Source organism: Oppia nitens, unplaced genomic scaffold (assembly GCF_028296485.1).
Source record: "Oppia nitens isolate AA-2021 unplaced genomic scaffold, nextdenovo-longstitch-racon4-pilon3 scaffold1_pilon_pilon_pilon, whole genome shotgun sequence".
Classification (NCBI taxonomy): domain Eukaryota; kingdom Metazoa; phylum Arthropoda; class Arachnida; order Sarcoptiformes; family Oppiidae; genus Oppia; species Oppia nitens.
The window spans coordinates 2,936,859-2,955,097 of record NW_026533199.1 but is presented as its reverse complement, the minus strand read 5'-3'; the positions used below and the strand labels follow the sequence as shown (position 1 = coordinate 2,955,097).

The following is an 18,239-nucleotide window of genomic DNA, read 5'->3' as shown; positions in this document are numbered from 1 at the left end:
GGCATATCTGTACACACAATCGATATTATCATTTTTGGACTCACAAACTATAATATATCTGATATAAAATATATTCAGTAGAGTTGAATGTCTTTAAAATGCAGACATAAAAGTGTCATAAGAAGGCATCACTCCATAAACTCCATTCACTGCGATATACATCCAGTGTTGCCATTGAACACATTGCAAGACAACGACTCATTGAATGCTAACTAATCAATAAAACTCATCTCTGAAACTCTCGTTTCAGATAAAACTTCAAAAAATTGCTTTTATTTTGAGTTTTTTTATAATAAGAGAATAATAATAATAAAAATTTTCGTATTAGGAATTTTATATCATGTTTACAATTCATGAATGTATAATTTATATCTATAGTCCAAGTAATATGTATAGTCCAACAAACCATTAGATTAATATTATTGGCATTTGTGTTGTCAAAAAATGTAGATATATTTTATTCAAAAGAGTGTCAAAGATTACAAATCATAAGCTCTGTGGGTAAAGGAATCCCTAAAAAAAATATTTCATATTAATAGTCCTTCAAATAAATTTCTATAATATAACATAAGTTAGAATTCAATTTTGTATTTTTTAGTTTGAATATCAATATCTGAAATCTGAATTTGATATCAACAAACATAATATACTGACCCCTGAAACCAATGGACTTATATACAAGAAAACATGTATATATATATATATATATATATATATATATATATATATATATATATATCAGTAGACAAAAAAGTTATTTTACAATAAAATCTCTTTTAAATAACTTGTAAGTTATGTTTCAATAGAAATATCATTTTTACTACTTTTTCTTTGAAAAATGAAAACTTCAAAAAAATAAAATAAAAAAAAAGATTTCCATTCGGTATAAAATTTTATATATGAATTGAAKGGAAATTTTTAAAATAATGGCTATTTTTGACACGATATAAGAATATTAAACTATTGAAATATACTGTTTTTAAGGTATCAATATATTATACAAAAAGGCATTAAAGTTTTTGTTTACAATTTTTAAACATTATAGTGCATTCATATCAAAATAAATGTCTAAATTATAGTAATTTATCATTGGGTTTCAATTGTAAAATCTTTTAAACTTAATACAGTGTATATAGCATATAATATAAAATATACTGTATATTTAAATACATATTATATTGTTTAACATTAAATATTATTTTGAAAAATAATTTTTATATATAAATTATTACATATAAATCTATCAATTATAATAATAAAATTATATTAGTTTTATGAAAAATATTTATAGGAAAATTAATTTTGCGACAAATATTAGACTTAGAAATAAAAATGAGTAAACATAATAAAATAGTATCAATAGTTGTTTTAATTGATAATTAGTTAATTTAAGTGATATAAACATTTCTATAATTTTTAAAAATTTGTTCAATAAGTCTTACTAACGTTTTTGTCCTAAACTTAGTAATAGTTATATTTGATGTAAATTCCAGCTTATAATATAATTTATATACAATACATAGTTATAAATACAATTTTAAGAAACATTATATAAATAGTTTAGTAAATTGAGAAAATCAAATATAAATTACATAAAACAGTAAAGCATTTTAAGTTACTTTTGAAAAATATACTTAATATTATGTATAACAGTGYAATATATCATTTGAATGTTATTTTCTGTTTTCATGAAACTATATTTAGAAATTTATAAGTGATTTCCTCAGTGTTTAAACAACAAAAAAAAAACTAAAAAGAAATACTTATAATAAAACAATTATTACTTTTTGGCCTCAATTGTCACATCACTGTCTATAAGTTGCTGTAAATTACTATTAAGGTTTTACTTTTATCGTATAAATACAAACTTTTAATGGATTGCCAAACATTTATTATAATTGACATAATCTGTAATTTTTTTTTGGATTTCAGATTAAATGATTATTGTAACTAATCTTATTTAATACATTTTAATAATTTATCGTTTTTCTCAAACAACAAACTCTCTTATTTAAAAAAATTGTTTTACTTAGCATTTATTAGTTTTTTTATCTAAAAAAGATCGTAAAATTTAAAATTCAATTATTTAAAAAATTTGTTTACATCCATAATTAATAAGTTTATAAAAGTATTTTAGCATAATTTTATAACACTATGTATATAATTTTGTTATTTTTATTTCTTTTTGTGCATAAAATATTTAAGGAAATTTTTTTATATTAAAAATTAAAATTATATTTATATATATGTAAATATTTAAAATCTTTCTTCAAATATATTCAGTATATGTGTAGAATTACGTCAAAAAAATATATTAATTAATTTAATTAATGTTATTCATTATAAATATACAATTTGTCTATATTTGGCCAAACGTATGATACGGTAATAATTTATATTATTATTTTTGGAAATAAATTCATAGGCTGTTGTGTGGGTTTTTATTTATATATAATATTTACGACAATATCTATAGTAAATCACTTTATTTTTCAATTGCAACATAAAATTTTTTACATTTTAAACCCCTGTTCAATATACATATGATGTATTGAATAGGATTTTTATTAAGTAATTGCATTTTTGCTAAGTAACTGCCTTTTTAAGCAAAAATTTGATGTGCCGTTAAGTTTTTTTGGCAATAAGTAAATCACAATATTATAAATAATAATAACATTTAACTTATATTATAGTTTGATGTCTTCTCATAAATTTACGGTTTATTGCCTTTTATACCGATAACTATTATATCGGTCGACAAAACAATTTTATTGTTATCACATAAATGCAGTCATACAAGTAATTGTTCAAATAGTCTTATATATATTATAGATATATATTAAAATTAATTGAATAAAAAACTATATTTTATAATTTTTATGTATAATGATTTTTTCATAACTACTAACTAACATTATTATCTATCAAAACAATTCAAAATACTAAGCAATTAAGTTAATTAAATTCATTTTTAACTGTTTAAAATGAGGTTTTCTTATTTTTTAAAATTATGATATTAGTTATTAGTGCTATTAATGATATTATCATTTTGTGTTATCAAAATTTTATATAATATTATTTAATTGTAATCTATATTAAATAAATCCATTGATATGTTATCCTGTGTGTGGGAAACTTGAATATACTGTACATTATTATGAGTTACTTATAATTAAATGCAAATATTGTTAATTAATTAACAAAAACTTGTTTTTAATATTTAATATAATATAGCAAATTGTAATTGAAAGATAACACCAACTCATTAGTAATTTGCATAAACTTATTAATTTTGGATTTATTTGGATTACTAAACAAAATAGTGAGTCTTGTTTTGCCCTTTCCTTTCGCTCCCTGTCCTTAACATTAGGGCTACTGATTGTATAATTAGATTATTTATTTTTTCCTCAATTAAAATGCTATCAAAATATTTACAAAACTTGTAATACGAGTAGAGAAATCTATTTAACAAATATTTTATGCTATTTATATATAMATTTTATATAATATTATATTATATTATGATATATAACTTATATAATATAAGTCAATTATTATACGACATTAATAAGCAAATATTATCAACTATTAAAATGATGTGTATAGAAACTATAGACAATTTATCTTAACCACATATTGCAAATAAAAAATATCATAAAATTKTTTCAATTAAATATAAACTAATTTCAAGTTAATTTATATATACAGTAATTAAAAATGCTATAAAACTGGTCCATTATTTGATGTATATAATAATTATTGTCCAATTTTGGGCTAATCTACTAATTTATATGAACGTCCATTAGATTCTTGATTTATTGATAACAGTTAAACTAAATTAATCTCAAGGATTTATAGACATTGTATTGTTTTTAAAATAATCACTAATCTAGCACTAGGTATAGTCAGCACTGATAGGTAAATCTGACAGTGTTTAAGGGATAACATACATTAGATTATTATATATGACTAAAAACTTACACTACTATAAAATGTATATCAATATGTATGTATGTGTATGTGACTGTATGTGATATCAATAGTTATTTTAATTATGTTAAACTGTACTTAAAATACACTACTGTAAATTTACTGTATTTTAATTATCTCAATAGTTTATACAGTATACTGTCTAAAAATAGTTAACCATTTTGCACTATTATCATAAATTTTTTTTCATAAATAATCTAAAATTATAAATTGTATTTTGTATAAATATTTTAAATAATTAAATAATGATAAATGTTGTATCAAAATGTTTAAAGTAAACAAAGAAGAAAACATGTAATTTTATAATTTTTGTTTTACATTAACATTTTGACAAATTTAAATATTTATAATATTAAAGTCAACAACAATTCACCCAAAATACATGACAGCTCAACAATTTTATTAAATTTATTTGATATTAGTATTAATAAAATTCTGGTATTTGGGTTTTAATGTTATTTGTATGTATAGGGAAAATAGCAAATTGAAGAGAGAGAGARAGAGAATAATAATAATAATAATAATAATAATAATAATAATAATAATATCAATAATAATAATAAATGTTGTATAAATTATAACCACTAAAAATTTGTAGTAATATTACTCTCAAAATACATTTATTTGAGTGCTTTTCATCTCTTTTTTTATAAATAAATATATGGCTCTCATTAGTAGACATAATGTCATTCTTTATTTAAAATATTTGAGGTATAAATGTTTTTTTCAGTCAAATAATATTATTAAATATATGAACTATAATTATAAATATACTGTACTTTGTTTAGATTTTTTGTTTGGTTGAGAAATATAGTATAGAAATTATTTTATTGTCATTATTAATAAAATAAATGTCTGTATTAATATTTAGTTTATATATATTGTATATAAATTATATATATACTGTATATATATCTAAAGTTTATATTTGTCTATATATTTATACAAAAATTATTAGATATTTGCAGAGTTTTTTTATATAAAAAGTCAACTTATTTGGTTTTTTGAATAACTTGTATTTTTAACATTATTTGTATTTCAATTTATTATAATATTATACATTAAAGTATTTCCGAAATGATTTATAAAAACACTGATTTGCTTTTTCTGTATTACAACAAAATGTAATTTAAATAATCAATATTTTTTGTGTTTCATTATTATAATTGTCTATTATAAATTAGCTTTCATTTGATTTAATTAAACAAAAATTACTGGCAATAAAATGTATAGTAAAAATCCTTTTTATGTTTGAAAATTATATACTTCTATTATTTTCTAAATACATAATTTTTGTTTCAAAATTATTAACAATAATAAAAGTTAAGTGAAATCTCAGATTGTTTTCTAAAAAAATCGATATTCAAAGTTATATAAAAGTAATTCAAAAAAATTGTATTAAATCATTGCGTTAGCGATGAGAATAACTTTTCTCTTTTTTGGTAAAGTGTTAACACAAGAGAAGTTAAAATTCTAGTTCTCTATGAATGTTGTATGAGTTTACATGAGATGAGACCAAACATTTCAAGAGTAAGGATGTGTGTGTGTTATGAGAGAGTGAGAGAGAGAGAGAGAGAGAGAGAGTCAACAGAAGTGCACTTTGCGATCGTCGATCCCATAGGAGATGGGCTGATGTGAAATATACAGCTAAGGGAACATACATTTGAAAATAGGGATGACTTGACTGTAGAGAAGAATTGTTTTGAAGCAACGCTTCGATGGAAATGTGGCTTTTGGTGAGGGAATGACAGTCAGGGAGTGAGTGAGAGAAAGAAAGAGAGAGAAAGAGAGAGAGAGAGAGAGGAGAGAGAGAGAGAGACTGGTAATAAAGGGGATGAACTGATGATAAAGTGGATGATTGCCTCCGATGGTAACAATAGCTAACCATCCTTTACAACATCTAATGCAACACTTTGGGAGATGAGATGGATTTATATACAAATATCAAATGAATTCAGTGATGGATTACTGATTAATCATTTCAATTGCATTTCATTTGTATTCACAAACAATGTTTTTTCTCATTTATATTACATATATTATATATATATCTTTAATTGTCATTAATTTAATGAATATATACTAGTAATCTCTTATGACAAGCAAAAACTTTTTTTTTATTTGAATCTCAAATAATTTGTATTATGGTTTTGATTTAATGACCATAACTTATAAATAGAGGGAAGACCCAGAAATTATTGCCGATAATTAAATTAAATGTTATTTGATTAGTGAAAAAGCTTAACAATCATTGCTTATAACGATTGGTTACTTAATAATTCTTGTGATAGTTTGGTTGGAAAAGCATTTGTTTGCTTCAAATAACTTTCAATCGTATTAACAAATCTTTAGTTTTGTGTTCAAACATAGAGTCCAATAAATACTAAGAAATCAAATCAAAGACAACTAATTTTTATTGTTTAGTGTTTTTCATCATTTGTTTTCTTAAACACACATATATATATTATTATGTATTGTATATATATATATACAGAGAGAGAGAGAGAGAGAGAGAGAGAGAGAGAGAGAGAGAGAGAGAGAGAGAGAGAGAGTATTGTAATAATAATAATAATAATAATAATAATAATAATAATAAACGTAATGTCCAAAAATGTGTCTCTTGAGCGATGAGATATGAGAATAAAATAATGTAATTTAATACTACATTTGCCATACATTTTTGCCATTCAATTGCCATACCATTGCATTGCACTTAAATGTATAAAACATTGGATGAGAAATAATATTGCATTGTTATGTCGTGTATGGAATAACTTAGTGATAATAAAACTGTAAAGACATTCAAGACATGAGATATAAATAATTTTTAGACCAAAAATGTTTGTGCATTCAATATGTTTGTCCACAAAACTCTTGAACATTGTTTTTGACTTATTTTTAATTACTTAATTGACACAATCATTCATTACATAGACATAACCGTCACTAAAATGTTGTTATATAACATGTTTTATAAGTTTAGTTAATGCTTTACATGTTTATGAAGCCAAATATAATCTACTATATTAACATCGATATAGTAATTAAGCTTAAAGTTTTTAATTGTTTGAGTAGTTGTGCAAAATAAATATCTGTAAAAATTAAGTTTTAAGTTTGAAATTCCAGAGGTATCGTCTATCAAAAAATTAGCTCAATTTAGATAATAAGATAAATTTGAGACATTTTTGAAATGTTTTCAATGTCTTTAATGTGTTTTTGCACTTTAAGTTTAAAATAATATAACGTATTAAATATAAAATAGTGTATATACTGTATATAAAAATAAAAAACATAAGATTGTAACACTTGATCTGTAATTTTATATAATATTATTATAAAGTATTTAACTGTTTAATTAAATTTACATTTATTAAATATATTTATAAAAATTTATGCTAATAACTAATTTATATAATTATTGCTATTTTTAAAAAAATATCAATAGGTTTGACCAAACAAATTGGTTACAACACTGGACCGTTGGAAAGAGATCATACCCAACACCAAAGTGGCCGCAACACAGTTTGAATACCAGCCTTCATGGCGTTTAAGGACACCAATCAAGTCTAGTAGTAATTGAATTAAAATTTTATAATAATAATAATATAATTGTCAAAGTATTTATAGATTATAAATATATATACAGTATATACTGTATATATTTAACATTAAAAACCATAAGCAATATGTGTCAAAAAGTTTTTGTTGTTATTTTTGATAAATTTTTTATCGTTTTGCAATTATTTAATATTATGACAAACTTTAATATATTGTGAAAAAGAGGGAAAACCGGCGAAAAACCATTCAATTTAATAGAAATTCTTTTTCCACTTTTCACTCAAATTATATATATATATATATATATATAAGTTTATACTTTATATAATATATCATATATTTATATATATTAAAAATATTGCTCACAAACACAAAATCTTTTGAATATTTGTTTGCAATCTTTTTAATGGATATTTTTAAGTAAAATAGTATTTTTGAATATACAGTACTATTACTAGAGTGTAAAAGACTAAAGTTTTATATAGTGTTGGGGAAAAAATTCATATTTTTCAAAATTGTTTGGAAATTTCTAGAAAATGGATCAACAATTAGATAATAATTTTTTATGTTTTAGCAATTATCTAATTGTACTGTAAATTACTATTAATAATAAATTTTGATATAACTAATAATTAAAAATACAAAAATATTGTCAATGTTATTGAATGTCTATTACCTTCAAGTAAATTGTGTAATAAATATTGTTATAATAATAATAATGGAAACAATTTCTTTTAAAAAATAACTTTTGCATATTTCTATTAGTTTTTGTATAGAAATTTTATAAATAATTTTATAATATTTGTCTTTTCAAAAATTAATAAATGTTTAGTAAGAACTAAACAATTTCATATAGAAAATTTCTTAGTAATTTACAATTTCCTAACAATAGTCATATGCCAACAATGATTTTTCCTTTAGTTTCTTATCATTTATCACTAAATATAATATAAAAATATGTAATTTTTATATTGTTTTAGAGTTTATTTTTTAAGGACTTTCGAGTAAAATTTCATAAACAAATAGTAGAGAGATTTAAATTTAGATTATAGTCTATTTTATTTTAAAAATTATTTCATTTAATATAAAAGTTTAATTAAAATAATTGCAGAATAAATACTTTGCTAAATAATGTTTTAAAAACAACATTTTTGAAATAGACATTAAATAAATTTAATTACACACACAAAAAATCGTACAGTACATGAAATTAGTAATTACTGTTTTACTATTACTATTCTTACTATTTACTGTATACTGAAATTGAAACATAAAACAATTTTACAAAATAATTTACAATTACAGATATGACAGTACAATACTCGAGGCTTTAAATGATATCAGAAACTAATTTAAACCAAATTTGATCTCATGTGTGGTTTTTGTAGATATTTTCATCAATATATACACTATATTATACAATATAGTCATTGATTGAGTCCAATACTTAAACTTGAGGGCATACTTGCCATCAAAATCAATGAACAGATAGTGTTTTAGTTTTAGCGTCATATTCGCTATCGTTTGACAATTTATTTTTAGGGATTCAATTGAATATATATCCAGATTATTAGTGATATATAGATATAGAGTTATTTAATAAATATATATAAAGTCAAGAATATTCTTTATATCCAAACTAATGACAGCTATAAGAAGTAAACATTAATAAGCACTCAATAAAATAAATAAAATACTGTATATTTGCCTTAAAGTTGTTATAATCTGTATTAAAAATGACAACTTTTTTGATACAATAATTAATTTGCTTATTTAAAATTAAAACTTTTGGCAACATTTTGCAGATTAAATACACATATTTTTCATAAATATAATAAATTACTTTAGATTTGAAAATTTAATTTATCTCAAAATTATGAAAAATCTCAAACTTTTTGAATATTTTGAAAACATTTGTCAGAGTATTGATTTTATATGTTTCTGGTAACCTATGCTACGTTTTCAGCTCCGGAAAAATCAATGGTTATGCTCAACGATTTGGTTGAGCTCCAGGAGCCCACCAATTTGGTAACACGTGATGATTCACAAGTGCCGATGCATTTACAACAGCATCACTTTGTCAGTGGTATGGCCTCACCGACAACACTGCATCACCAAATAGGAAGTCTTGGCCGTAAAGCACATAACAATGGCCTCAATGGCCGCAATCACCGAATGTCAACATTCCGGCCAATGCACGGACAACACGCCGACCTAATACGCGAGTGTATTGAGGAACGTATGGCAGGAGGACCCACATACGAAACTATCGATCCGCACCATTTAAGGTACAGTACTAATGCATAATTTAATTACATCAACAATACATGTTCTCAAACTATTAATACATGAACACTAAGTTTCCTTTACTGTATGTCAACACTGCCTCTCTCTCTCTCTCTCACACACACACACTCTCTCTCTCTCTCTCTTGTCTATTGATCCAATAAATTAATAAAAGTGACAAAACTTTTTCTACTACACATTAATTATATTTGTAATCATTTTTTATATTTTCATCTCATAATAAAAAACAGTCACTTCGGATATTCAGCGGATTATTGCACAGTCAGTGGTAGCGGTTGTAGTAGTGGCAGTAGCATTGGCCGCAATAATGCCGGCTGTATTGAGACAATACTACCCGACTCGCGATGCTATGCAACGGCCGGTAGAGGTCAACTGAGTGGTCGCTCCGGTGACTATCAACCGGTTCATCCGCATCACAATCCCGTTTATACAAATAAACAATTGGAAAAAAACGATGGCTTTGGTATAATGAGCGCAATCTTTACCATCATTTCACTGATCAGTTACGTGATTGACATCGCAACCGATATGTCGGTCTGTTATTTCTTATACGGAATCAATGATACCTTTTCTCTTGGGCTCACTATTGCCATCACAATCATACCATCAATTATTGTCAATATACTTAGTATCAAATGGTAAATAAATATTTTTTCTATTTTTTTATTATCTAAAGTAGACTATAATATACAATAGATAATGTATGTATAGTAACAGTACTATTCTGTATATATTGATACGACAATCGAGTGTATTAGAGCACAGACCTAATTTTCATACTGTTTTATACATACGGAAAAAGTAACTGTAATTTCTAATTTAATTAAATATTCATATATATGCTTATTTTTTTGTTGGTGTAAGCCTTAATTATTCAAATGTATCTAGTTTATTTACATATACATAGATTCGGCAAAATTATCTCAAAAGCATTTAAATAATTTTTTTATTTTTTATTATTATTTTCATTTGCCTTTAGGCTAATACATGATTATCGTAAGGAAAAGAGTAGTATTGAATCGATACGTCGGCCCCTTATAAGTGTCATCGGTTGGATCGTTAAGGTTTTACTGCATTTATTACTGTTAGGACCAGTTCTCAGGTAATTATTTTCAACATTTATTTTTTTAATTCACTCATGTAGTACAGTATATAAATTGGCTTCAATTTTTTTAATATAGACGACTTTATGTCAATTATATGAGTTAAATATATGCAATTCTCACACTATATTTTTGGCTATTAGTGTCTATTAAGTAATACTAAGTGATAATAATATTATACATAAAAACTTGTAAAAGAGGTTAAACTTTTTTAAGTGTTTTTCTGGGAACAACAATAAAAAAAATAATAACAGTTATATAATAATGAATAGGAGATATTTATTTCTATTTTTTCTTATATTATGACAAATACAATGGATGCGAGTATTAGTAAATTAATATAATTGTATATAAGATATATATATATATATATATATATATTATATAAATTTATATAACTGTTTGGTTGTATTGATATAACTACTAAATTGGTGTAAAGTTATAAACATAGCAAAAAATATATAGTTCACAATCATATATACTGAATGTAAGTTATATATATATATATATATATATATAGTTTAGTATATGTTTGAGTATTATTACTTTGAATATACATTTCTTTTGTACACTTCTTATATCAATCAAATGGCTGTCGAGTGCACACAACAGTTAAGTATTATATTGTTAGGCAATGATTGAATCAACTCTTGCAGTCTTATGGATCGAAATATTGATATCAGTTTTAGGGAATCGATATTAGAGAAAATAATGGTTTAAATAAACAGCAGAGAGTTAGGGAAGAGAGAGAGAGAGAGAGAGAGAGAGAGAAATAGTCGAAAACAGAGTGAAGTCGAGTACACTATTAAGTAAAGGCTGTCTTATATTCTGGATATAAGTGTATATACAGTATATACTATACTAATGTTGGAAAATGTAGTTTAGGGGGAACGGTATAAACACAGTACAGTAAACTACTATTATTGAACTGTAATGTCATATAACAGACTAACTGCTCGATCGCCGGAAAATTCTGTGTTCAGACTCTTCACTGCATTATTTAACTTCATTTTTATCCCTTCTATGATGTCATTGTGTGTAAAGATTTTTTTTATTATTATTTTGAGACAAAATAAGCAAAGAAAACAACTATTTTATATCATTTTAAAAGTTTTTCAATTTGCGGTTTTTATCTATATATTTATAAATAACTTTGTAGTAAAGCAATAGAGTTAGCATTCATTTATCGGACTATTTATTGACAGTTTTAGGTGATAAATGAACGTTACGTTGAATACTATTAATATAAATTTATTTTATTATTTAAATGTATTCAACTTATTTTTAAAATGCAAATTATACACAAATTTGTTGATTTTTAAAAAATAAATTTAGCGATCGTTAATAATCAGGATATTTAATAAAAACAAACAAAATATATGTGATATTTATTTGAAAAATGAGTTTTCAAATATAATATGTCCGATAGGTTTCCCAGTATAAATACAGACGCCCAACAAATAAAACCATAAAACTGTGTCAATGTATTTGTCATTGTTATATCAATTATTATATTTGACAGATGAGAGAGAGAGAGAGAGAGAGAGAGAGAGAGAGTCAAATAGACAAAGAGTAATTGAAAGTATGTCAAAAATTGTTAATATAATTTGTTCATTTATATAAACTAATATTTTTTGTTTAATACTGTATAATAAAATTTGTAATAATAACTAAAAAGCAAATCCAAAAACACAAACAATATAAAAGTTGAGTAATTTTAGTATTTTTTTCGTATAGTTAGTGAATCCAATATATTGTTCAACACAACAATAACTACAATCCAAATGTCTTATCAAAAAGTGTGTCCAAATTGTTAGTCAGTGTTTGCCCATTAAGTTTATGTACTAATAGTATATACAATAACAATATGAGTGCAAAATTGAAATGCTTTACCCATTTCTCTAATTCTGTTCAGTATTCCTCTCACTCTTACATTTCCAACAATACTCTAATTTGAGAAATTGATTCCCAAAATGTAAAGCCTATGACCAACAACAACAACAACAGCAATGATAAACAATATAACAGACAGCACTTATGGGTGCCATCCATATGACGTCTAAAAATGATGACAATTCATGCGCTTTTGAAAAAATTAAGACACTATTTCAATGACATTCACAGCCATTGATCACCAAATTTCAGTATTCAATGTTTAAGCAATTGTGTCGAATAATARTCAAACAAATGATTGACTGATTTTTTATATCTGAAAATCAAATTTTCTGTTTCAATACAATCCTCATATATTCCAATGAATATATTTAAATAATTTTAAATATATTTATACAATTTGAATATATTGTATTTGATTAGACAGAATATGCATTGAATTATTTTATTTTGTGGATGAAAAATAAATATATTGTTAAATACTGATATCAAGTATTTTATATTTGTAATTTCTGAAATACGGAAACTTCCTTTTGTAAACAATTATAATCTTTTAAATAATTGGATTTAATTAAAATATTATACGACGTTGTGAAATAAACAAATAAATATAATTAAAGTTTGTTTTAAAATTTACTTGATAAAATATTGTATATACTGTATATAATATAAATTTATTTTTAATTTAATTTAGTTTTTATCAATACAAATAGATTTCAACGAACAAAATAGATTAACGTTATATAATATATAAGATTTTTATTTGTGTAGAGATTGATATCATATGATATAATAAGAGTTGATTTCGCTATTATCAACAACTCTTGAAAATCTCTTTTTATATATTTTTATATTATAATAGAATTATTTATATTTAAAATGTCTGGAAATTGTTGGAACCGTTGGTTCTTAGGTTTTTGATAACAACTGTTTTTTCACTATTAAATGGTCATTGGATTTACCAGTTTGTGTGTACATTGGATTTGTTAACAATACCAGAAATTCGTAATTTTTGGGTTAAAATTTCCACAAAATTTTTTACAATTTTGTTCGTTTGTCTAATCAAAACAAAATACCTGTGATTTAATATTACAGCAAAAGTTTCCGATAAATAGTGAAAAAGTCAGATCTTTTATACGACTATCTGTGAGTCAATCCTCGGGGAAATCAAACGGTTCCCTAACATTGTGAATACATGGCTATTATAGGCATCAATGCTCACACAATAGTCTTCTTTATTCACCATTATTTCTTTTGCACACTTTTTTCCACCAATTTTTGTTAATCCTATTTCTGCCTATAGTTAGGCCAATAAAGGACTTCTTCTCACTCAGCAATTCCTTTGCCACCACTGTTTAAATTCATAGCAACTTATAATAAATCTCTTCATTTTATATCCAAAAAAAAAAAATGTTTTTCTCGAGACATCGTATCGTTTTGAGGCTTACATTGGAATCGGTTTTCAAAAAAAAAAAATTAGAATTTCGTGCAATTCTTGGTAATGAATGGCCATAAGATTTGAGATACCAGTCCTCTCTCTCTCTCTCTCTCTCTCTCTCTCTCTCTCTCTCTCACACACACACACACACACACACACAAACACTCACTTACACTCACTAATGGCTATGATTTATATAATTTAAAAGTTTGATATTATTTTCAAACACACATTTCTTTAAGTTCACAATGTTTTTTCTTATATATATATATATATATATATTGTATATTATTACTTTCTATCAAATTAATTGAAGTTAACTTAAATTTTTAACATTTTTATCGATATAATTTCCACTATATTTTTTCTTTCTCTCTTTTTCTTGTGCTTTTATTTTTGATATCAATTTTTGGTTTCTTTTGAGATAGTGTTTCACAAAAAAAAGTCGAGAAAAATCAATACAAATAAATATTCTCTTTTCTGTAGAAAATTTTTCAAAATTAAATTAAACAAACAAAACAAAACAAAGCATAAATTTATATCTCTTGTCTCTTTCTCTCATTTGTTTTAAAACATTATATAAAATTAAAAAACAAAAACTATAAAAATTTTAAAATATCATATACAGTATATATTGATATATATATTGTATATATGGGTTCAAATAGAAATGTCAGATATTTTGTTGATATAAAAAAATATCTGAAAAAGAGATTGTGTTTAATAGAGTCATGAGATGGACATCGGATGCCTTTATTTGTGTAATAAATCTAAGGCATTGATCCATAAAAATAAAAGTGTAATAAATAGAGACAAATAAAGAAAAATAAAGCGCGAATTCAAACCAATTTGTTAGCCTTTCTTCTTTGGGATGATATATATATAAATCGTATCAATTTTATTGAATGCCTTTATTTTTTTTATTTCTCTCTTCATCTTATTCTTTATAAAAACAGATATCTGGAGCTTCTGTGGTATGGATTAGAGAGTAGATCACAGAAAAAACGAAATGAGAAGGAAGAGCAACAAAGAGATTGGCAAATGAATACACTATCGACCCTTCAAAGGACTAATCACATGCAAAGTCAGGCTCAGGTATGATATCTGGTGTGTCTGTATATGTGGTCTGGATGTCTATTTCAAAGTCTGAACACATGTGTCAGTCAAATTCAATTAGTTTTAAAGATTATTTAACGGATGGTTTTTAATTGTGTTTTAAGGCAACAAATGAACCACAAATCGATTACTATCTGTTGTCAGTTCACGAGGACAGGGATACAGCACTTCTATCGCTTCTCAGATGTTTTCTTCAATGCGCTCCACAAATGGTCCTTCAATTGTATTTATTAAACAAATCTCAGCACAATTTTAATATATCTAAAGGTATATATATATATATTATTTATAAATTTAATTTACATAAAATGTTTGCATAAACTATTATATATCAAATTCAAGTCTAAAAATTATAGAATAATATATTTTTTATAAAAATTCAAAGAATATTCTATACTCAAAAAACATATTAACTATATATATTTTTTTTAAACACTGATGTAATATTATAATAACGCTAATGTTATATAAAAATAAGATCCTATTGTATGAAATTTTTTGAGTCTTTAAAGTGTAAACTAAATCTCAATCTATGCCTTTATATTTTTTTCTCTCCCTTACACTCATATATATATATATATATATATATATCATATAATCGTATTATAAATTGATATCATTTTTCAAAACGCTCTCCTTTTGCCAGATTGAGTCTCAGTTATATAAAAATAAAAAGAGTTCATATTTTTAACAAAATTCAAGCCCTTTTTATTTGTAAGTTGGGTACCATTTATTTGAGCGATAGTTTAATTTCATAACTAACAATATTTTTATTTAATATATGAGTCTACTATTCATTTATAAATTTATATACAGTATATATTTCTTAATGAATAAATACATATATTGTTCAGTAGTTTAATGAGCCATAAATTCAAATGAGACAATATATGATTGCTTATAATATATAATTTATATGTATATATATTTTAAAATCAAAGTGAAACAGATTTGCCATCAAATATATTTTCATCACATCTGAACTCACTATTATCTGTGAACCATCTCTTTGTTCACTAATAATAGTGTTAATAATAAAAGATTTTTCAAAATATTGTTTTATTCTATATATATATATACTGTATATATTATTTAATAAAATTTAGGTTATTTTTGAATCACAAATAAAGTAATTCATTTATTTTATTTTTGTGTGAATATCATAAAAATTATGAAAACATATTTATATTCGGTTTATAAGTTATTGCTTTATATTAATCATTGTAATGTAGTTTAAATGAAAAAAATTATTAATTAATGTTATAATAAATTTTAATCTCAGAATACGTCCAAATGTCAGCTATAATAACATCGTTGTTGTCGATGAGCTGGTCTTTAGCACAATATAATAGAGCTCTGAGAAGGGTTTCAAATGACAAACTAAATATGTCACGAATGGCAACAATAGTGCAATTCTTGTGGCGTTTTTGTACAATCGGATCCAGGGTTTTAGCGGTGGCGCTATTCATCAGTGAATACAGCTATTGGGTGTGTCCAGTGGCTATCGGCCACTGGGGTATTATGACAATCTGGGTTATGCACCAACAAACACGTTTCTGTGACAGTGAAAGGGGTGACCCGAGACCATGCTTTGAGTATATGTTTAATATGATGATCGGTGCCATCTATCTGTTCTGTTTCATCAACGTCAAGGATGAGCCCACAAGATATAAATATCTATCGTTTTACATAATAGTGTTCAGTGAGAATCTATCGTTCATAATCTTATGGTATATAAGAAGTGATCCGATAAAGTGGTATCATATGTCAGCCTTGGTTACAGTTTTGGGAGCATTTGGTTGCGGTATACTATTAATGCTCATTTACTACTGGTTTTTTCATCCAAATGGTCGACCCCTTTGGATAAACCGTGCGGCGCGTTGTTGTTAGTGTAATAGGGATTTATATATAAGATTAATCAATTGTATCAATCAATCAATGAAATACCAATTGGAGTCAACTATATTTGCAAACTATGCTCAATATATATATATATATATATACAATATGTGTATATAAATTATAGTAAACTATAAGTACAAGTAATACATAGCAAGACATAACTAACTCATGGATCTGAAGAATATATATATATATATATATATCGATAAAAACAAAAACATTTTTTTGATGTTATAGTCTTTGAAATTAATGAAAAAATATATAACGAATTTGTTTGAAGATGTTATGTAAACACAACAAAACACACAAATAAAATACTCGCATCACTGCATCATAACGTTATTCACAATTAACTATCGTTTTAATAAAAAGTAATAATAATAATAATAAAAATGATAAAAGACTAGTAATATCTTCAGTTTGTTCAAACTTTCAATACGTTATTAAAACATTGTATGAATAAAACAAAACAAAAAATAATAAATAAATAAATTTGCTTTTCTAGTCATTACAAGCATTCGTTGTCTATAAATAAATAATATATATATACTGTATATACAGTATATTTATTTATCATTAATTTCGAGATATTCATATTATATATATATATATATATATATATATATATATATATATACCTGTATATTGATATACACATATATTTTCATTTATTGTATAATAAAACACAAACACTCATTATATTAGACTTAATTTCTTTTTTTATATACAGTATATTCAGTATATATACAATTCTTAGAGTACAAGTATCAATCACTTGGACAGTTGTGCAACACCAAGGACCTAGTGTTATAGTACAGTATAACACATTAAAAATAAATAGCAATAAAACATAATTATATATTTTTTATTTACTGATATAGAAATGGATAGAAATTTTGTTTTGTTTTTGTTTACATAACAAACAATTACAA

The 18,239-nt window shown here is 24.1% G+C and overlaps 2 protein-coding genes across 2 annotated transcripts in view; one reads left to right on the top strand and one right to left on the bottom strand.

The window, feature by feature from the left end:
• LOC128952314 (blastoderm-specific protein 25D-like) overlaps positions 1-18,239 on the bottom strand; it is a 42,557-nt gene that overhangs the window by 21,268 nt on the left and 3,050 nt on the right. The window lies entirely within an intron of this gene.
• Positions 15,493-17,295, top strand: LOC128952324 (XK-related protein 6-like). The gene is made up of 2 exons (XM_054297701.1): positions 15,493-15,672; positions 16,688-17,295. Exons 1-2 carry the CDS (start codon positions 15,615-15,617, stop codon positions 17,293-17,295), a joined length of 666 nt encoding a protein of 221 aa, XP_054153676.1. The 5' UTR covers positions 15,493-15,614.

Excerpts from the sequence above, each read along its gene's own strand:
- LOC128952324 (XM_054297701.1), top strand. The coding sequence starts at position 15,615 with ATGGTCCTTCAATTGTATTTATTAAACAAATCTCAGCACAATTTTAAT. Across the intron at positions 15,673-16,687 it reads CAATTTTAATATATCTAAAG|AATACGTCCAAATGTCAGCT; the intron begins GTATATATATAT and ends TTTTAATCTCAG.